The sequence below is a fragment of the Erithacus rubecula genome, assembly GCF_903797595.1.
Source record: "Erithacus rubecula genome assembly, chromosome: 3".
Classification (NCBI taxonomy): Eukaryota; Metazoa; Chordata; class Aves; order Passeriformes; family Muscicapidae; genus Erithacus; species Erithacus rubecula.
The window spans coordinates 52,418,122-52,441,541 of NC_136689.1; the positions used below are offsets into that span (position 1 = coordinate 52,418,122).

General features: G+C 36.9%; 1 protein-coding gene across 3 annotated transcripts in view; it reads right to left on the reverse strand.

Annotated features, from left to right (window-relative positions):
- SUGCT (succinyl-CoA:glutarate-CoA transferase) overlaps nucleotides 1–23,420 on the reverse strand; it is a 311,627-nt gene that overhangs the window by 30,447 nt on the left and 257,760 nt on the right. Inside the window, exons 13-14 of one of the 3 annotated variants that reach the window (XM_079301960.1) lie at nucleotides 21,324–21,387; nucleotides 13,784–13,856 (exon numbers count right to left, since the gene is read on the reverse strand). The exons of 1 other annotated variant lie outside the window; for it this stretch is intronic. In XM_079301960.1, coding sequence (XP_079158086.1) covers nucleotides 13,784–13,856; nucleotides 21,324–21,387 — 137 coding nt within the window. The remainder of the gene's footprint in view (nucleotides 1–13,783; nucleotides 13,857–21,323; nucleotides 21,388–23,420) is intronic. One more of the 3 variants, XM_079301965.1, reaches the window with a different exon arrangement.

The following is a 23,420-nucleotide window of genomic DNA, read 5'->3' on the forward strand; positions in this document are numbered from 1 at the left end:
ATCAGTGTGTTATCTAACAAATCAATTCTCTTTTCTTTTTAGAATATAGTTTCAAAACTAGAGAGGAATCCCTTGGCAAGGATTATTGTGTCAATTAGCAGCTGAAGCCAATAATCATTCATCATCTCTTCTGAAGAATTCCTGGTAAAAGTCCCTGAATACTTAATCATCATTGCTATGGAATTCATTACATTACAGCCGGGAGAAAACCTTTCAAAGAAATAATTTAAGATAATAAGGTTTTTAAAAAAAGTTCTAAGAAATCACTTATGCTTTCCTCTCCCACCACTGCAAATTACTTCCAATTGTTATTCCTCTTTTAAAAAAGTTTGATTGTTACTGCTTTGTCCAGTCTACTCTTCCAAGTTCCAAATTATTTTCCCACACTCCCTTGCAGATTGCTTGACTAGTTCAAATTTTTTTATTCCAATTTTCAGAATATTTATAATATCATTTAATCTGCACATACTTTGTGTATCATCTGCCAAGTTCTCCACATCTAACAATATGTCATATGTGTAGTTAAACATTTGTATCCAAATACAATGTCTAACACAAAATGAATACGCAGCCAGTCTGTATAAAGTACAGGCGAAGATAAAAGGTCCCACAAGTCTCGTGAAGTTTCATAGGAAAAGAATACACACCAGCAGCCTCCCAAGAGGTCTGATGTGAACCCCAGTCTGCTTGTCAGCACACAGCTGTGGTGCTGTTAGTGAGATGTTGCACTACCTGCCATTTGACAAGGAAGCAAAGGGTCTGGAGAGCTGAGGAAAACACCCTGAGTGCAGGAGAGTGCTGTGCAGACTCACTTTGGGAGCTGAACCCACACACTGGCAGACAGATCCAGAAAGCTCTCCATGACACATCCAAAGGTATTCATATCTACTATTAAATCCAGAGTGAGATAACAGTCATGGCATTTTAGAGACTTTTCTTCAACAGCTGGAGTCCTGAGATGACTGAGACAAAACCACTCTCTAGCACGGTTTGCCAGGACAGTTTCTCTTCTCTGGGAAAAGGATTTTAACCACAGTAAAGTTCTCATTCTAAGAAACTTATGCATGCAAAAATGTAGCCTGAAATTTCAGAAGAGTTTATGTCTGCATAAGTCTAACTGTGTGAAACAGCAAGAAAGTATGTACTCAGAGACTCTAAAATCTCCCAAGCTTTCTCACTTTTCCTTATTAAGTTGATTCCAGGCAGCTGCCTAACTAAATGCTTCTTTTCCAGAGTGAAGGTTCAGAACACAAAACTTCACTTAACCTGTGTAAAGCATATACCACACACCACACACTTTCTCAGAGCACTGAGAAGCAGCAGAACAAACCTGCCAGGTCAAACACCTTCCTGGAAGGCTAAATTTCCTCTCTCAAGCACAGGATTGACATCAAAAGGGAGGAATGATATTTACTTTTTGAATTTTATCCTGATGTTGCAAAGGGTACAGGGTATAAGCAGAAACAAATCTGAAATACTTTTTTAGTGTTATGTAGAAGTCTATAAACTGCTTGCAGGTACATTGTAATGGAATGGTGGGAACATTTACACTATACCAGTGCTGCATTCTCCTTCAGCTGTAGCTGTACAGTTGCCAGATCTGACCAAAGAACACCTTCAAAATGGTCTGCAGAATAGTTCTGCTGAAACTCAATGCATCAAGAGTATAACTTAATATTGCCATTGTCATGGCCATATGTATTTTTATTTTACTTTTCCTTCAATTAAACTATAACAATTTTTGAAAGAAATGAGATTTTGAGCTTCTGTTTGCATCAAGATTATAGTATTTTTTTTTTTTTTACTTCCCTTTATATCACTTATTTACTTTGATTTGGATTTTGACTTTGTATGGGTACTATCTTCAGATTTCCCTCTGCTAGTAACATCAGCCTTTAGTTTCTATTTTTGCTGCAAGTGAATTTTTGATGGCTGAACCAGACCTGTTCATCTACACAATGGTATCAAATCATCAATTCTTTTGCTGATATTTTACTAGTTCATTGCATTGTCTATTGTTTCCTTTTTGTATGGTAGACTTGGTTTATCTGTGTCAAGATAAAAATTAAAATGGGAGATAGTAGAGCAAAGGAAAAGAGATGCAGGAACATGAAAGCTGAACAATGCTGCAATGCAGCAGCTACAGAAAAAAACTTGTCTATTGGTTTTATTCTTTCATTTTTCTTTGTTTTCTTCTTTAGTTCTTACCACGGCTGATATTTCATGAAGCCGTGCAATCTCCTGTGGTCAGTCAGAAGTCTGAGCACCTCAGATTGCTATTTCTTTTCTCCTGTCTGGGCATAGAGTCTTGGTTGACATTTCATTCAGAGCTATATTAACAGATATAAAGTATACTTCAGGCACACTGTAGAACCCTCTAAGTCTTCTGGGATTGCTGTTAGGTCTCCTTTAAAAACATCTATTTTGCATGTATACTATATCCCTCACTCTAAAGCAGAGTAACTTCCTATAATAAGTACCCCTTCAGACTGCCATGGCTGCTACAAAAGCTGATTTACCACTGCCTGGTCTTCAAGGGGCTGTGTGAAGCCCATCATTGGAGATTCAGTTTTTGTCATATAAGATCATGTCTAGCATTCTGGAAGGCATGCCTTGTTGAGTGCATCTGTCACATGCAGGGATTTTCTTGGGAAGTACCTTATTTTCATATTGTACTCTCAAGTTTTATGAAGAAACAAACTCGACTACAAACACACTTTTGTCCAAGTTCCTTCTAGCAGATTTAGTGCTGAAAGGTGAATTGAGGGAACTGCATTTCAGAAAGCATGGTTCTGTGTTTCTTTTATATTTCCTGTCTTTAGTAAATGTACTGGGCTGCTTGGGGTGCATTAGCACTGAGCCTAAGCTCGTTCAGAACAAAATAATTTTGCTTTAGCTACCCTATAGAGCCTTAGGAGCAGTACCTCCTTGTTGTTTTAAAGACCTTGGGTAATTCCAGAAAGAAAACACTATGTCTTATAGACATTGGACTGCTTTCATTTTGAGTGCCTTCCTAATTGTGCTGACTTTTCCAGGGTCTTGCTGACATCTCTCCAGATATCAACTAACAGAGAAAACATAGTTTTACTCAAGTTCTACATGTCTACATTCAACTTCATATTTTGCTTATTACATAGTGACATTTACTGTCTCTTTTGTCAGATCATTAATTTTTAATAGCTCTGTCATCAGCTTCAAGCCACATGTTTGCGAATCCTTCCCAGTTTCAATTTACAGTACAACACCTTAGAAGTTGGTCAAAAGCATTTACACAAAGCCATTATCTTCCAAAAGGTGTAGTCAGTGTTGTCACATGGCTCAAATCACAGAGTGGTAAAAGCCTTAGCCTGACAAACAGAGGTATTAAATGGATGATAGCTTATACAATTTAGTGTCTATTAGTGCTGACATACATACCTACAATTCTATGTTTTGAAGTTTGGCCAAATGAAGATCCATAGTTTACTCCAAATTTCCCTCACCAACAATTAGGCATCTGAGTCATTCTCTGAAAGTTTCAATAGACATAATAATGTAAATTCTTGTAGAATTATCAACTATTTGTTATTACTTTGCCATTATCATACACTGAATTTTAGTCATCTCACTGTATTGAGGCTTGTTTCTGACTTCCACTTTATATTTTTTGTCTGATTCCCTGGAGTATGACCTTACATTTTCTGAAAAGGAGAACACACACAGAGAACACTCTCTCCTTTACCATCCTCAGGAAATTAGTATCTTATGTATGTAACATCTCTTGATTGTCAGACTCTTTCTCCACAGGCTGCATTTGCTCTTTGGCTTCAAATTCCTGTATCATGAATTCTAATTCTCCAGATTTAACTTCTCTAGTTTGGTAGGATTAGGCTGCTGATGGCTTCACCATCCAACTGGAGTCAACTGATTAAGACCTGATAGAACTGAAAATAAACAGGCTGGCATAATTCTTTGGCATTCTTTAGTGCAACTGATTTATCTGGACTAATGCAAGACAACCCAAAGACATCTTTCGTTTAACTGTATCTCTATGTCCTCCATACCTATTACCACTTTCTCTGTTTCCTAAGCTACAACAAACTGGGAAGCAAATATTGCTATGCCCTCTGCTTCTTCCATGTTTTTGCTGGGAACCAGACAGGGTTTGTACTCTTTCGTGTATTGTTTCACACAGTATGTACCCTGCAACACAACACTTGCATTCCTGTTCAGTCTGTCTCTGTCCTGTTTCCTAATTTCCTTTAGTTTGCCCCTGTTCTGCACTGATAACACTGTTTTGACCCTTTTTCTAGAGAGTTCAAGTGCCCTTGCCATTTGAAGAAATTTATCTGTTTCTTTCAGCATCATCCCCTATACGTTGCAATCATTTGCCCCATATATGTTTCTGTCTCTCATTAAGTGATCTTTTATGTCTCCAGAAGTACATGTGGATGCCAGATTATGTGATTATGAGGCAAGCATATATTGCCCCTTATGTTTCTTGCTTTCAGATAAAAAACAATCACATTCCTTCCAGGATCACAGTATATCAAATACTTGTATTAGCTACAATGATGCTTTAGGTATCATTTGTATCAACTATGTCTCATTCACCAGAAGTGATAGTAGAAATGTTTTGTTATACTTTTCTCACCATTACACTCCCCAGCCAATGTTTTATTCTCTATATATTACTTTGAGTAATGATTTTTTATATGGGAATTCAGCTTTATTAGTGGACATAAAGTCTCATGGCCATTTGTTGCTTCTTTTCTCTCATTAAAGGTCCTGTTTTGTCTTTCAGTAATGCTTTATTCTTCTTGTTAGTGTCACCTGACTATTGTATCACACAGTCCTTTACTACACATAAGGAGGGCAGAGAATGCCCCACATCTGAGAAGCCCAATGTACTCTATAATATTACCTGCAGAGATCATTCAATTGCCATTCAACATCCCAGCCACAAGCACACAAACTAGCTCTCTGATGACTTCTTTGTATCCATTTTTTCTCTTAAAGTCAGTGCTTCCCTGTGCCAACTCTAGTCTTGCTCTGCAAGGAAAAAATTTGAGAATACCAAAAAATAGGAATCTAATGAGTTTCTCTATACTGGTAAAGTAACAGATGACTTCTCTACACCACACGCTGCCTCATCTTTATTCCATGGCAGCTCCCCATTCCCTCTTAAGAAGTATTCCAACAATTTATTTTAAACTAGTTGCTGAGAAAAATGTTTTAATACTTATACAAAGCACTGAAAGCTGAGTGTAAGACAAACTGTAGAATAATATCTCCACTGAAACAATAAAACAGAGGTTTTGTCATTCAGGACCTTGAACACTGCAGCTAGAACCAAGGGGTGAAGCCAATGCACAATGTCACTGACTGATGACAGCTCCTAGGACAAGCAGAATAAAAGGGGTGGGGAAAATCCCCAAAAGATTGCTTTCTTTTTCAGTTATTTGTGCATTAGCTATTCTGCCTGCCCTGTAATTTCTATGACCTCCAAGCCTCCCCAGAATTGTGAATACCTATTGTTGACTTAATTGGCAGAATAAAAAGAAACATCTGCCAAACAAACCCAGTTCCTTAGCCTCTGATGGTCTTGGACACACTATGCCTGTGAGAGAGAATAATGCATTTTGTGTCTATGAAAAAGCCTGGAACAGATCTTTGCATAGTTCAGGGAGACACTCCCAGTGTAAATCGGAGAACCAATATAAAACAGAAAATTCATAAAGGCTGTTTTGTTGTCAAATGCCCATCTAATATGGCCTGTGGAATATATCCATAATACTAATGCTAGGCTGGAAGGGAAGGGTAGAATTAAGTTGATGAATTAAAAAGGTCTTTCTTTCTAGAAAGTAAGTTTTGAGGGAGGTGGGTAGACACAGAGGTGGACAGAAGGTCTAAGGATGTAAAAGAAAAGGTTTTTAAAATAGAACAGAACAAATGGGATAGTTGAGTTGAAAGAGACTTATGGATGTCATCTAGTCTAACTGCATCACCACTTTTTCTGTCTAGTGGAGGGCTGAATCTGCTGGCTGTGGCTGCGTGGAGGTGACTCCAGCAAGGTGCTGGTAGGTAGAAGCCTCATTAAAGCATCTCTCGGGCTCCAACCTTCACACTTTGCTGTCATCGAATGTAGGAAACAGGGAAATTCATAGTCAGATCTTCTGAATTTAGATTTCAGAAAACCACGAAGAAATGCAGGTTTCATTGTCCACATCATATTCTGGATTTCATGGCATTTATGAGGCAGAAGAAGCTCTGTCTCATGGTATAGGTCTACAGCCCTCATCCTCCCCACCAGCTAAAGCTCTGACAGAAGAGACACTTCCTATGTCAATAATGAAGAACTGCAGACCAAAAATAGGTACCACCATGTCAGGGGGAGTGCCATGAGTTTCTGATCCACTTAAGAACTACTAGACCAGGAAAACATTCCCAGAGGCATGAAGAGATCACAGGATGACTGTAAACTATGAATGTGATACAGAAAAATACATTTTTGTGTGTCAGGCAAGATATTTCCATAGGAAAGGAGGGCATTGTGCAAAGCCCTGATGAGACCTCACCTGTATCACTATGGACATTTCTCATTTTTCAGGTTCAAGAAAGATAACTTCCCTCTGGAGTGAATGCAGGCAAAAATTAATCCCCCCTGACTTACAGCCTATAGAAGAAAATGACAATTGGAAGGAGCAATACAAATGCTTGGATGCCTACCATTGAAGAGAAAGAAAAAGAGCTATTGAAGTACAAGAAAAAATATGGCAAAGAACACAAAATCTTTGGACTTCTTTCCAAGAAGGCAATCTCATCATAAACAGTGTAGTGGCCAACTTTCTTTGGTGAATTAGAGTGAAATCATGCATGCTGCTTATATCCCTGAATGGCCAGGGAACCAAACCCCTGCCTTTCATCTCTAGCATCACCACAACAAAAAATATTTATATATGATATAAATGTCCTTATTTATATAGTCTGAAATTGCATACTAATTTTGTCACCAAGGTACAAAATGACAAAAACAATATCTTCCTTAGCCTTTCATTACTTTGAATCTTAAATACTAAAGGCAAAAAAGATTTGACAGGGTTATAGCTAAGACCTGAACATCTCCCAACAATACAAGGTAGGCAAATAACTCTTAGTAAGGTTAGGGGGAAAAATTAACTCTGAATATCCTACCCTGTGTCTAAAGGTGTTTTACACCATTTATAAGCATGGCAAGTGGTTGTGTTTAACATAGGAGCTGTGCAGCTAGTTTTAGTGGGACAAGGGAGCACGATGGCAATAGCAGCAGAGAGCTATATTCCCAGTTTGTGACAACCATCTTCATCACATGACAAGCCCCTCAAGAGATGAGATGACCCACCAATCCCTGGAGGTACCCAGGGCTGTCAGACCTTTTCACCTCAATAGCAGTGCAAGACCTTCTAGAGGATCACTGGAGACCTTGCCATCCTCGCCTCTGGGGAACCTGGGACAGCAGTTGTATGAAATGGAATGCAGAGATGTTGCCAGGGATCCTAGTATTTTGAAGCACCCACTGGTGCCCTGTCAGGCATGGAAAGGAATTTTGCCCCCAGTAGATCAGACCAGCAGCATTTGGCCACCTTTGGAAGCCCCTGAGATGGTTCCAGGTAATGCAGATTACGGTTGGGCATCTCCTTGAAGGTATGAACAGACTGCGGGGCAGGTAGGTGACAGGTTTTGCTCATGTGCCCAGGAAATAGCAATCATCACCAGCACTGGGGTCAGGAAGGACTCTTCCCCTGGAGCACATTGGCACTGCTCAGAGCTCCTTCAGTCCCTTTTGGCTCAGTTGCTGCCTGATGATCATGCCCCATGAAGATCACCTGTCATGTCCTGCAGCTTGGGGGAGAATGGCTGCGTTTTTTGCCCATGCTGGACTATAAAGTGTCCCTAGGATTTATTTTATCTTTCTCTGCAGACTGAGCACAGCCTGTTCTCAGAGATTCTTTGGGCCATTTTGGCCATGTACTGCTGGTCATGTTCCACAAAGGCAGCCCTCATGCCCTTCCTCTGCTGAATGAAGCTTTCTAGACTCCCAGGGTAGGCTTCAAGAGCAGCTCCCAAGGGTTGGCAACCATTCATTTGATGAGCATATCCTGCTTCAGGAAGAAGAATAGAATGGAATGGAGTAAAAATAGAATTTACTATAGTTCAGATGGAAGGGACCTGTGGTGATCCTGTAGTCCCACTGCCTGACACTTCAGAGCTGATAAAATAAGCTGCTTTAAGAGCAGTGCCCAAATGCTTCTTCAGCACTGACAGGCATGGAGCACAGACCATTTCTCCAGGATGCATTTTCAGGGTTTTACCACCTTCTGGCTTAAGTTTCCTCATGTTACATCTGAACTTCCCCTGATGACGGATGCACATTTCAGCCATTCCCATGTGTCTTGTCACTGCAAGGCTGAGTAGAGTTCAGCACCTCCCTGTCAACTTCCCTTCCCCAGGAAGCTGTAGGCAGCAGTGAGTTCACCCCTCAGCCTTTTCCTCTCCAAACCAGACCAGCCCAGTGCCTTCAGCTGCTCCCCAGAGCACATTCCTGCCAGCCCCTCCCCTGCTCTGGTGCCCTGCTCAGGACATGTTCAAGTACCTTCAGACCCTTTTTAAATGGTGTGCCCAGAACTGCACACAGTACTCGAGGTGAGGCTGCACCAGTGCTGAATTCAGCACTGAGGATAATCAGCATTCTTGGCTGGCTGGTGATGCTGTGTTTGATCACCCAGGATGAGGTTTGCTCCCCTGGCTGCCAGGGCACACACACTGCTGATCCCAGTGAGCTTCCTGCCAGCCAGCCCTCCCAAACCCCTTTCTGCAGGGCTGCTCTCCAGCCACTCCTCTCCCAGTGCACACCCATGCCTGGGATTACTCCATCCCAGGTGCAGAATCCAGCATTTGGTTGGTCTTGTTCTGTTTCATGCCACTGGTGACTGCTCAATACTCCAATCAATCCAGATCCCTCTGCAAGGCTTTTTGTCCCACAGTAGAGTCAGCAGCACATCCTGGTTAGGTAAAACCACAAAACTTATTCAGCATGCGTCAACTGCAGCCTTCGAATCACTGGCAAAAAGGTTGAACAAAATTGACCCTAGAATTGAGCCCTGAGGAACACCACTGGTAGCAGGTCACCTGAGAGGTGTCGCCCTGCTCATTGTAACCCTTTGAACCCTCCATTCAGCCTGTCCTTCACCAAGTGCACACATGGTAGAGTTCGTCTACACAATAAAGGAAGGAACACTCAAGGGATAACTCATCTTCATGTAAAAATACTTAATTCATTGTAATCCAAATGAACAGTGCATATGGTGCTCTCAGCATATCGTGTTGTGCAGGATCTCCTTTAGTTTGCAATATGAGAGTGTATGTGTCCATGCTATAGATGCCTGGGACAAATTAAATTATTGAAAAAAAAACCTTGTCTAAGAAACTAGGGTGGATGTAAATGCAGCAAACCCTAATACACAGTATTAGAAAAATATGGAAAAAAACCATCAATTTAAATCTACCTACTTTTTCACACAGACAAAATAAATTTCAGCATCATATAGATAACATAACCACAATGCACAATACGTATGGCTTAAATCCATCCTTTAAGCCTTTGAAAGAGAAGTACAAAGGAAAGAATAACTAATTGGCTGTATTTTCTCATTTTTTTGCCAGTAGATGAAATAGCATTAGAAAAGATAATTTATGTCATATCCTGTATGGTGAGTGGTTATATGAGAGTGTACTCTGGTGCATATCTTAGTAATTTGCATTTTTTCCTATTATAAAGCTCTCTTACAGCTACATAGATGTGAATCCATTTGATCACCTGGGGTTCTGCTGTAGGCTGAATGTTACCAGTGGAATAAGACCACTTGTGAGTGAATTTTATAATCATTGTATCTTAAAATTCAGGGCAAATTTGTTTTTGCAACCAGTATGCCTCATTTTTTCTCAGCTTTAGTATTTAGAAAAGACTGGAAATATGAGACCTGTGGAAGAAACCAATCTATAATCAAAAGTCGTAAGTCTTTCAGAGGCTGAGTTGTACACCAAGGACATCTGCCCCCAGAAACAACTCTGGAATTAAACATAATCACATTCCTGCCTGAATCAGTGCCTTTGGGTAGCTATTGTTAGTTAACCAGCTAAAAGCTTCAAGAAAGTAGAAATCAGCTATTATCTCAGTATGATGAACAAACCAAAACACAGTCCTTCCTCCCCAAAGTGGGGTTCAAATGTTCTGGTTACTAGGAGCAGGACTTCTTTCTTTTTACAAGCAGGGAGATGGTAATGGTTACATTATTCAAATATAAAACTAAATCTTGAACTACTAAAAACTCTTCTGGTAAAGACATTAAGCACTAGAAGACAGAAATTTCCTAAATTATGATTGAGTTTTCAATCTTATCTCATGGCTTTTTAAAGAGCTTCTACAAATGGATCCTTTTAATATTTCTGTGAAATTATCAGTCACTATGTTGCAAAGTGTACCATGGATTGGAACCTTTCATTTTGTTTTGCATATATTAGGTTCCTATTTTACAGTACATTTAAGTCAATTACTTAGAGTAAATTTAGAAAAATTATATGACAAATAGAGTCTTCAAAAAAGAGCAGAGCACTTTTAGAGAGGACATGTCTTACTGCAAATTAGACAATATTTGTTTAATTCGTTCATCCTGAGCTTAAAAATTATCCTCAATTTACTAAGGCATTTAACATCAACAATGTATTCACAACAGATCATCAGAGCATGTAAGTTCCCTGAATGTATCCAATATTTGAAATCTGGTTTATAAATAAATAATTTTTTTTTTCCTGGCTTTCAAAGTATTTCTTCTTGGATATCAAAGATAAGTAAAATTACACATAAATACTGTTCAAAGGTAAGCAGGTAAAAATTCAGTATGATACCAAGGATTAGCCTTGTTTTCAATCACAATAATTTTCTTTATATAAGATTAAAAAATAGCTTATATACTAAATTAAAAAATATTCAGATTTCTGAATTTTCGGAATCACCTCTACTTATAAATTTTATGCACTGTAATGACCTAATTCTTCTCTCTCTACAGTTTAACACCAGAATACCTCCTTGGGTTGTCATGTGTAGAAGGGTTTATAGCATATTCACATGTGATATACAAATATAATGGATAATTATGTTACTGAAGTATATTATTATATGTCATTGTAACTGGTGCCCAGTGAAAGATTAAATTCCAAGAGTAAGATAAGACTTTAGACTTACAGCTTCTAAATACAATCAATGAAGCATTTTGATTCATTTCTGTGTACACTTGGAGCAAAGAATACCAATTTGTGAAAATACCTGAAAATGAGAAGTATATGCTATGCCTCAAATATAGCAACTGAGTGAAAACTTCCTACATTAAAAAAACAAAAACATACAAAAAATACAGAAGTAAAAAAGTAAATGCAAATTCAGGGAAATTCTAGTGTTGCCTCATGGATATTGTTGTGAGTGGTGCTGCTTTGAGTGGTGAGCTTTCTAGCAGTGAGAATCTGAAAGTAATATTAAAGTGGTAAACAAGGTATTGCTCTCTTTTTTGAAGTCAACTGTAAGGAAGATTCCAAGGTACCACAACACAAGACAGCATTTTGAAAAGCTTAAAATCTCTCAGAATAATAACTCATAGAAGGTGAATGGCTTAACTGGAAGACACTAATGGTTTTCTTTCAAATTCTGTGCTACTCCCCCAATTTTTCTCGTTTTCCTCTGGTAGGTTTCTCTACATTATCATTCTTACAAATGTGCTTGAAGGGTATGCTGAAGTGGTCTCTTGCAATCTAGCATTGCCATGCAGCCATGTCAAAGCTACACTTTACCCATGTATTCTCATAACACTTTCAGAGGCAGTAAAAGCTGGAGCATGGTACCTGAATCTACAAGGAACAAAAGGACAGGTCAGCATTTCTGATGTTTTTTTCCTCAGGAAATCCAAGCAAAAATGAGGTGTAGAAATATAAGCTGTTAGACTCTACATTCAGTTTTGAGACAAAACAACTACTACATTATACAGTGGGGACATTGATTTGTGGGTAGTGAGGTAGTCAGAAATTAAAACTTTCCTTTTAAGAGCTAAGACACAAGTCTTTACTCCAGCCCTTTAAGAAGCTACCAGAGGTAAATACTACCAAGACAGTGATCTGTGGCACTTTTTTATATTCTCTATCCCCCTCTGTATGAACAAATGTTAAAATTAGAATGTTTCAAATATAGGAGAGTTTTCTGTCATAGATTCACTTATATACGGATCTAGCTCATAGAAACAAATCAATGTAGCTTAATTTTTAGCACTAATCTTGTGATTTCTTTAGAATACTGTTAAATTTCTATGAGTCTATACAAGCTTGCATGTTTGTGTCTGGGCTTGAAACAGCAGATGTGTGCATGAAGTTGTGTGTTGAATAAATTGGATGACTGGAATTGGGTATTTCTGCATCATCAGCCTTAAAACTTTGTTTGCCCCACATGTTTATAAATTGTACTGCCTCTTTTCACAAATGGGCCTGATTTTCTGTTCCTTGTGATGTTTCTAAAAACAGCCCACAAAGAATATTAAAAATCTTGTTCTAATTTGCAAACTTCTGCTTCATTTCATCTCTGAATCTAGTTGAAAACCAAAGAACACTCCACTTACACTCAAATCAAATTTTTTTTATTGTCCTGCCAAAGGCACAATCTCTAAGTAACTTTAATTCAAAACAATGAACTCACATAAAATTCTAAAATTCATTAAGTTATCAATTCAATTTAACAGGTAATTTATTTTATTTTAATATGGGTAATCTGCTTTAATTTTGTCTGTTCAGTCTAGTTTCAGAGAGCCACACAAACAGGGATTCTATGTTTTCTTAGGGAATTCTGTTCTGTACCTTAAAAGACTCTGTGTTAAAAAGATTTTTCTAATCAGGTTTCAACCCAATATCTAGTGTGTCAATAGACCCTGGATTCAGCTAGTTCACATCTATTCTGTCTTGGTTTAAATCTTCCACACTCTGTGTTAGGATGGACTAGTTGGTTTTAGTTGCCTAAAAAATAAGTTTATGTTTAGCCAAAAAAAAAAAAAAAAAAAAAAAAGTCAACATTTGAATCAAACTTGATGACTAGTAGCAGAAAAATAAAAGTCCAATAAAAAAAAAAAAAAAAAATCTAGTCATAAAACATTTGGAAAAATTCTTGGGAATTTCCTTCTCTCCCAGAATCACAAAAGAATTCCAGAATAGTTAGCAGAATGGAAAAGGGAAAAATAGGTGTCAAAAATGCTTTTTTTTTTGATAGCCTAAATTATTAAGGCATCATTTAGAATATTCAAGACTCAGGTCAAAATCACCTTTTTAGTTTTTGCTTCTGATGTAATATGGTGTTAATTTCTGGGCTGGACTTTACTAGCAAGAGTGGTAAGTACAAGGAAGAGGAACAAAAATAATTTCAAGTTCACGATATCTAGAAGGACTTAAATATTACCTACTTCAAGAATTATGGATAAATTTACATATGTACAACAAGTACACATTATCTGCTGGTGATCAACTCTTAATCAAATGAACAACTAAGTTAACTGTATAAACCCTATTTTGCCCCTTCTTTCTATCCAACGAAAAAGATATGCAAGGAAAAATAGCATAAAATTTCACAATATATAAATATTATACTTTGTGAAAAAAACATAGTTAATTGTGAGTTCTATTATCTCAGTCTTTTACATGAAGAAGTGAGAAACACAACTTCATGGGCCAAGAGACTTACCCAGAGTGAATCAGGAAGTTTGTGATGCACTCTATAAAACTGCAGATTTTCCTGTACATATACAGTACACAAACTTCAATAAAAAGACAGACTTACAAAACTGTAACTGCACACAAAAAACCTAGAAAGATCTGGGCAATTTACCCTACATAGTTTGTCAAAAAGTTATCTAGATAAAAATTTGGTCATGTAAGCACTTTCATGGTGCATATTTAAACCTCATAAAAGACACAAAAATATAGAGTTTCTGTATTAATCTGGAGGTCATGTGGCTTTTAACAAATAAGTTAATCGGGCCTTTAAAGACAGATGCAGATATTTGGCAAATTTTCCATCTCTTGAGGACTTCTGAAAAAGACAACCTGTAGTCAAACATACATGAAAGAGTTAAATTGATAATATTCTATGGTCAATGTGATAAAAAGGCAAAGCACGACCTAATGGCCAGTGCTGAACACAAAGTTGTCCAGTCTAGATGCAAAGAAAGCACGGTAAGTCCAATTACTCTTACCATTGATGGGAAAGCAGGGCTTGGGTCAAGATGATATGGAGGAAACACAGTGAGGATTAGTCTACTCCGTGTCCTAGGGATTAAGTAAAATTGTCTAAATGTTTAAAACATACTTTTACATTTAATGAAATCAACCCTTTTTTAACTGACAATAGATTCCTTTTCTTATCCAATAATTATTAAAGATCATAAAGATATATGAAAAATTTATGGGTGTTGAAGTAATTTGGCTGTTTTACAACACACCCGAGGCATGCAGATATATCTTTATAATTACACACCCTGAACTGTGTGAGCACCTGGCTGTGCTTGCTACAGAGTGAGGGTTAAGAAACTACTTTCTAAGTTATTGTTATATATATATAGAAAGAAGTGGGAAACACATTCAAACAGAAGAAAAAAACACGTCATTTTAGACAAAGTTGAATTCTAGGACAATGAAACTGGTGGGAAACACTTTAGTTTATTTGGATATTCAGTCAATACTTCAGCTTTCACTCCCTTCCTCCCTCCACCATGAGACAGAAATGAGTTACTCTCGAGCTAGCTCTCCATCAGAATTATATCCAGTTTAAAGAAAATCCTAGTATAGCTTAGGACACATGGAGGAAAATACAAAGAAAATATTCTCCAGTAACTAGAAGTATAATTACCCATCAATATTCAATTCTTCAACCACGACTTTACTTAATCTATTATGTTCAGAGCAGGAAAATGCCTCAACTTGTTTTCTGAAATTTTTTTATTTTTCCCCCAGTATAGCAGTGCCAGATCCTGGAAAATAATATGTAATGCAGCAACTTTGATTGCCAGATCCTAAAGACTGACAAAGAAATCTAGGGTTTGATGAGAGAAGAATCTGACTCAGAGACCTTGAACATCAGTTCTGGAGAGCCATTTCTTGAGTGGCACTGTCAGTACTGGTCCCAGTCAGTACTGCTACTCAGTTACTTTGAAACTGATGGAAAAGTCTACCACTATTTCTTTATTCCTTCCAACGACTGAAGTCCTAGAACTAGGTAAGAAACAGCTGCCTTTTCTTGCTAAAAACAACTTTTAAAGTATTAATTATGGCACTAAGACCATTCCAAAAAGTATAACAAGTTTTAAAACATGTGGTAGAGAAATTCTCAGGAAACATATGACAGAGGAGCAAAAATATTAAAAGGTTTTTTATTTATGTTTTACTTTAAAATGATTCTTAAAAGATTTCAAATTAAAGCATCATTTATTAAAAAGGTGCACTAGCCTTTCTACATAATCCTGAAGACAACAACATATTCCTTGCCATTCCCACCATCTCTTTTCTGATTTGCAATCAGTATGAATATACTGCTTATATATTTATTAAAATTTTTTAAAGTATTTTGGGGATAGCTAGGTGAGCTGTCATACATTATTTGTGTAAGTTCCTGTAATGGCCATGGACTCTTCAAAATTGAAATCAGCTCTGTGAATGTAAAAGACATAAATAGTCAGTCCTGATGACTAAAAAAGGTGAATGAGGTAACGGTAATGCTGGTGAAGTCATTTGTCTCCAACATACTATAAATAGTGAAGTGCAATTAAAATTTTTCAACCAACATTGGTTATGCACATGCATGCACCCGCACACACAGACATGCACACACATATGAAAAAACACCTGATGAGAAGCAGACAGGATCAGAATTTCAAGCAAAGTATCTTGAAAAAATTGTTGGGATTTTTTATGTTGTTGTTTTTGCTCTTATATTGAAGGATCTCCTATCTGCAGGAAATAATGGATTGGAGTATAGACTTCCTTAATTTCCTGCAAACTTCCTCCATGTGACAGTGGCTTTTCCCTGCTTTATATCTAGTTCTACTGAAGCCTCCTCTACTTTACTTACATTAAATTGTCAAAAAAGATTGTATGTATCAGTAACAGCCATATTTGCTCCCTGTCTTGAAATGCTCTGATGAAATAGATAGACACAACTTTGTTGTTTCCTAAATTATAACTGTTTTCCACATACATGAATAAAATAGATATAACTACATACATAACAAATGGAAAAAATATTTAAAATAACAGAGTTTTCCCAAAAAATTCCTTCCCTGAAGAATCAAAGTAGTTTTCAACTATTAACCAAGATCCAAAAAACTGCAAACAATTAGTTTGGTAAGACACAGATTGATTTGTCCAAGGTTAAGGAAGAAATCTGTGGCACAATAGGGAAGTCCTCTTAGATTTCTTGCCTCTTTGTCTTATTCTTTAAAACCATTTTTCTAAAAGATTGATAGCAATTAGTCTCCATGGAACTATGACACCATTTAATGAATCACACAACAGGAAAAAGCCTACCTCTGAAAAAAAAATTCTTTCCTGTTTCAGTAGTGTATTTGTAATGCACAGTGACAGGAGAAGACCGGAAAAAGGGACATTTCTCCTGAGTGGATTGATTAATTAACATAAGTTTCCTGAATTCAGTCCAAAAAATCTATGTCAAGGAGGAATCCTGCACTATTTTTCCTGAGCTTGGAGTAGTCCCCCATTCCTTTTATCTCAAGAGTACAGAAGAAAATTATGAAGCCAGGTACGAATTTGGCCTTTCTGAGCTATTAAGTCTTCCTTGATGAACATCATGGGCCAGAGGACAGGCATTGTGTTTATCAACTCAGGAAATGGGGATGAGAAGAACGTACAACATAAACATCATCAAAACTACAAATATTTGTTTTGTCTGGAAGAGGTGATTTACACAAGTTCTACAGTTATATTGTTTCCTGTTTGATCAGAGATGATTCCGAAGTCTAGGCTTATATCCAAATCCCCAGTTTGCAAAGGCTTAGAAGGGGTCAGAAATGAAATTTAGTTCACAAAGATTCCTGCTAGTTAATAAATTCTAAAAAGGTTAGTTTGTTAGGGACAGCTGAATACATTGTGTCTTTTTCATTAAAAAATAATATTACAAACACTGTTTTGACTTTAAAAAACAATTGGCAGGCTTCAAAAGTCAACATGAGAGACTAGATAATTCAGAAGCTGGGAGTATTATTATCTGAGTTTCCTAAACCATGTAAGTAGACTGAAATTGAAAAGGTTTGGGAAAGATTCTATCACATCCATTCGTTTTTTCTATGTAATCAGTATGGGTTGGGAGCACCCATTGTGCTCCATGTTGGCACTCAGAATACTCAGTGGCTTCCAGAAATCCACATACTACCACTCTTTGTAAAAGTCATTGGCAAAGTAGTTCAAGATTAACCCAGATGCTAAAATTTCTCAAAATTTTGTCCCTTCATTTACCTGTAGTGTCTCTGTACCATCCAGTATCATCTACAATCTGTCACATATGGCATGTATAAAGCATGATTTCTTTTGCCCCTGAGAGTACTTTCTGTGCTCTACATTTCTCATTCGATTGAACTGTGTCATTTCTCCTTCAGATGTCTGTGGAAAGGGCTAAGCACAACAGAGCTGAGGACGAGATACTAATGCTAATCACAGAATAAGAACATAATCCAAGTTGGAAAGGACTTCAGGAGGACTCCACTCTTACTTGGACCAGGTCAGAATCATGTCCTAGGTCAGATCAGGTTGCCCCTGGCTTTACCTAGCTGTTCCTTGAAAATGTCTGAGATCAGAGGATGCAGACCTCTCTGGGCAGCCTGCTCCACTGCCTGGCTGTTGCCATGATGAATAAGACTTTCATGATATACAGGCTGAATCTGTCTTGTTCATCTTCCTCTCACCATGCACTGTGATGAAGAACTCATCTCTTCACACTGATAATCTTCCTGTAGGTACTGGAGGGCTTCTGACAGCCCCACCTGAGGCTGCTTTTGCCCTGACTCTCCCTTTCCAGCTGAGGGGCTCCAGCTCCTGATCATCTTTGGAGCACCGACCTGAACCAAAGGTGATTAAGATGCCTTAAGGTACAGAAACAGAAAAGACTCATTAGTTCAGCCCTACAATCAGATGAACCAGTTCTGGCAAGAGCGACTCAAGCAGGGCTCTCTCACAGCATTGCACATTCTATATAAGATATGTCAAGTGTATGTATATGTCAGTTCTAGAATAACACCATGATATGAATATACAGAATTATATGGGTGAAACATCAACCTGGTGAAACATCAACCTAATGAAACCACTGAACTACCAGAGAATCACATTTTTCTTTGGAATGTTCTTACAATCTTTTACAGAGTCACTCTTGGTCAGGCACAATGAATTCTCTTTATCACATTCATTCTGGAATCTGAAGTATCTTTGATACTAGTAATAGCAATGCAATCCATTTGTGGATAGACATTTTTCATGAATACTTGAAAAAAGAGATATCAAAATGTAAGGTCTCTTTCTTTCCTACCATAAAGATACATTCTGAAAAGAGAAATTACTAGAAAAATGTTCTTTGTAGTACAACTTCTCCCACTTCCTTTTCATCAGTACCCTACAATGCACTTACCAGCACATAGTATACCTTAGGCTGGGAATCACAAAAATAGCAAGAGGGAAAGGTGAGGAAAGAACCAAATTCACTAACTATGCCAAAGATATTTAAGCAAAGGAGGAGTATTAATTACCAAGTCCAACATTAAAACTGTATCCTATGCTAATGTCAATGGCAAAATCTCTCCATTTCAAGCTGCAAGATCTCCAATGGAGGATTAATACACAAATTTGAATCAACTCTCAAATTGGGGACATGCCTGGAGAAGGACTACTGCAAATCAATATGCTAGACACAGAGGCCACCTGTGATACTTGGAGCTGAAATCTGCCAGCATGCTTCACTTAATAAGTGCCTGTCACTGCACTCACAACTTTACTTGGCAGCAAAAGTCAGACCTCTGTCAAGAGCCTGAAGTGTGATGTCCAGTTCAATTACTAAAGGACACATTAAAATCTGGCTTATATGGTTAAGAAAAAAAAACCAGCAACATATTTTTATTTTGGGATTAGAATCTCTCCAGTCTCTCTAAAGAAAAACATTTTCAGCCTATTCAGTTTCAACATTCACATTAATAACTTAATTTTCCTTAATAAGCAATCCTGAGACAGAAACTGAGACCTTAGTAAATTTATTCTCTACCAAGTACAAGATAATAAAATGCAACCAAATTAAGTAAAAAAAAAACAAACCCACAACCAAAAACAAACAAAAAAAACCACTTCTATTTTTAACTGTCATTGAGAAGAAATTACCTACTGTAGACTTTCTTTGCACAGTATTCCCTGCACTCTTCAGATATATCATTGGGCAGGACAAATACAGAGTAATTCTATTACTTATCATCAACTGCGGCCAAATTCACTTTAGTTTTTGGATAGAGTAATGCACTGTCTTTCCAGTGATATCAATAGGTCCATTCTGCTCACACTGAATGAGTGTTCTTCCCCATTTCCTCCCCTGTCTCTCCCCTCCTTATCCTCCCATGCCAGGAAAGGAAGGAATTCCACTTTTCCTGCTCAAATATCCAATAATCATTTCAGCCATCTGTTTCAATACAAGAAACTCTTCATAGAAGTCCATCAAAATGGCAAACCATTAGAGACTAAGATGATTTATTTTAGTCTAGTGCAGTGTCACTAGTTTAATAAAATAAAAAATAACTAAGGATTTGGGAAGTACTATGACTTACCTATGTAAAAACTCACTCTCTTGCCAATACATTCTATCGCTGCTGACAGACATTAGAACATTCCTTTCATCTCTTTCCTCTTCTTGCAGTTTAAACTATCCCCTTAAGGAGTATTTGCTTTCTCTAAGATAGATTATAAATTGTATATAACATGAAAACCTTACACACTTCCTCTACCATCTGTAAGGCTTTTATTTCTACTTCTTAAAAAAGAATTAAGTAAAAAAATAATTATTTGCCTTTTCATTTTGGGTAAATAAACTAAGATTGTTTTTCTGTAAGATTTTTTTTTTAAAGGAATGCTATTTCCAGATATGTGCATCTGCAAATTAGAGAAGCATTTTTTAATACAGTCAACCAAACATTCAAATCTAGTGAGAACAAATGTGGAATGCAAACTGTGATAAAGAACAAATATGGAGCATACAAATCCACACACAAAAACACCCCCTCTATTCATGAAGAAAACATGATCTAATATGGGTTTAGTTTCTTTCAAATACTTCTTTCTGCATCTCAGTGCAATTCCAGGATGTGCAAATTAAGAAAAATTTTATGGGTCAAATTCTTCTTAACACTACATGTACTCAAGTCAATTGAATTGATGATGACTGGATGCAATGTCAGAGGGTGGAACTAGCCCAGAAAATTACAATGTAAGGAGAAGTAATTATAAAAATAGAAACTACATAGTGCTTTGAATGAAGGAGAAAACAATTCTCAATGTGGCCTGGGAGAAAGAAAGGCAGAGAGAAGCAGAAAAATTGATCTAATAGCTAACAGACTATTGTCAAAACCAAGCAAACTGCAAGAATCTGTATGTTCATAGTAGCTCTGGTTACATAATCCCATTATATAACTGTCTTATGGAAGGAAAGTTACATTAGTACCCAATCCATTTAGACCTGTAAAGAGGAGAGACCAGTTTATTACTTTTGTATATACTTCTGTATTCTTTGGAAGTACAAAATTACTATATAAGACTTCATTATGACAGAGCTTCATTAAGTCTTCAGTACAAATTTCCCTCCTCTTTAATCTTCTTTTTTTTTCGGGTTTTTTTTCTTTTAAACAGAAATATCCCTAAAATAAGCCTGAGTAACTTGCAAAATCAAGCTAAATCAAAAACAGATTCACATATTAGTGTAGATGATTTAGCAGTAACATTTCTAGCAGTGGGAGTTTGCAAATATTATCAAATTCATGTTCATGTTATGACAACTGACCGATGGAAACCAGAAGCTATTCTGACACATGTTTTAACCCATTTTTCTGCTACTGGAATGACTATGAGCACAAATGTCAGCCTGCTTAAACTTTTATTCATTTGAGTGAAATGTGAAGATGCGTCATGTCCTCAGCTGAGCTCCGGAACCACTCAGGATGTCATGCAGCAAAAAGGATTAAACATCTAACCTGGAACAGCTATCTTCCCAGCTGTTGGATGATTCATTTCCATCACAAGTCCATTGTGCAGTACCTAGGAAAACAAAACAAAACAAAACAAAACATGTATGCAATATAAAATACAATCAGTTCCTAAACTCAAGAGGAAAAAAAGAGATAAATGTAATCATGTTCTTTCACAGACTCTCTGAAAATACAAGGAGCCACAACACAAGTAGTCTGCTTAATGTATAAAATAAAAGCATTGATGTTTGGCACTACTTTTTATTTATGCAGCTAAAAAATGTTTTACTAAGACTGCATGTCTGACATATATCTTTAAGCTCTTATAGTCATCATCAAACAAAAAAAAACCCATAAGAAAACATCAAACATAACATTTTACACTTTCAACCACCAACAGACAACTGTTACCAACACAGAATGACTACTGAAATCTTCACACGCCTTCATATTAACCTGCAATATGTACTAAAGGCCTATACAGAAACTACGTTCTCTTGTTTGTTTTTGAAATTAGTTCGTTTTGAGCTTGTGGTGGATCACACTGCAAAATGCTGTATTAATAGCTTTTACAAACATTTTGGAAAGATTTAAAAATTTTTGTGGGTTTTTTCTGTTCTTTTGAGTGGGCATACAATGCTTCAGGCCCTGTGTATATCTATATGGGATGATTATTCATCAGAGTTCTCAGATCCTTTTCATTAACCTCAGCCAGAAAAAAACGTGTGATTTCAAAATTGTCAAGTAACAGAGAAAAAGATACTCATGCTAGCAAACTCACTGCTCTTGTTTATATAATTCTGCACCCAAAGCCACTAAACAATATTTATAATTTCTTTATCTATTATTCTTCCATGCTTACTTGAGTCATATAATCAGAACTATTAAAAAAAAAATAGCCACCCAGTAGGCAATTGATTTAATATCCAATGCAACAAGTCTAGAATGTCTTGCAAATGTATCAGCTATAGAAAATGAAACATGGGAAAAGCCTTTTACGTGATCATGTAATATATTTACCTATTTACCTTGCACCATGAACAACACTAGCAATCTTGACTATTAATGACAAGTGTTGGTCTAATTAATCTTTAAAATTTCAAGTTAATAAGATAAGAATTTTCTTATGTAGTCTGCACCTTATTCTGCATTTTTATTACTAGAAAATTTTCTACTGTTACATAATCTAAGTGTCTGTCTATTAAACATCTTCATTCTTGTCTTTTCCCCAGCTGAACACAGAAAACCAATCACTATCATCTTTATAACACTCTTTTATGTACTGGAAGATTGTAATCACATCCTCCCTCAGCCTGCTCTTTTCTAGACTAAACAAAACTAATTCCTTTAACCATTCTTTCCAGGTCAAATTTTGTGAACCCTTTATCTGTGTAGAATAGCCTGCTTAAAAATTCCCATTCCTGAACAGGTGGTGTCAAAAGGTCAGGTCAGCTTTCTCTTAGCTTGTGGGGTGAACCTATTTAGCTGACATTTAGAAATCCAGATATTTCCGATAATAGATGCTGGTGGAACAATGTCTTCACTGGTCTAATTGCTTGGCAGTATACCAAATCATTAGTTATATTTCTCTTTCAGAAGGTTAAAGGCAACTTTGGGAGACATTCAAGTGAGACATCCAGATTTTTTTTTCCAAATGACAGAATTAGAAAATATAATTGATTTTTTAAAATTAATATTTAGAATCCTTCTACTCATGTCCTTAATCAAACAGTATTGAAAGTTTGGCTTCTTTTGTCCACAACTTCCTTACACGAGCTCCCTTCATGCATTTAATTGGTTATTTGGGACCTGAACACCAGAAAACACATGCATTTGAACTTGAAATCCACAGCATGCTGAGGTGAATAAGCAGCTATTAGATGGCAAGTTATAGCATGTACCTAAAAGTGGCTGCATTTGGTTAAAGAAAAGCATTGAAATTGTGTAGCAGCTACTCAGGACTCTACAAAAAAAATCATGTTTTTCTCTGTTCTGAGTCTCTAAAATCCCTACTCATTAAACAGATCTAAATGGCTTTTAAAATACCTGTTTTGTTATACTCAAATTCCAGATCTCTTTTCATTACAGAATGAACATTACAGA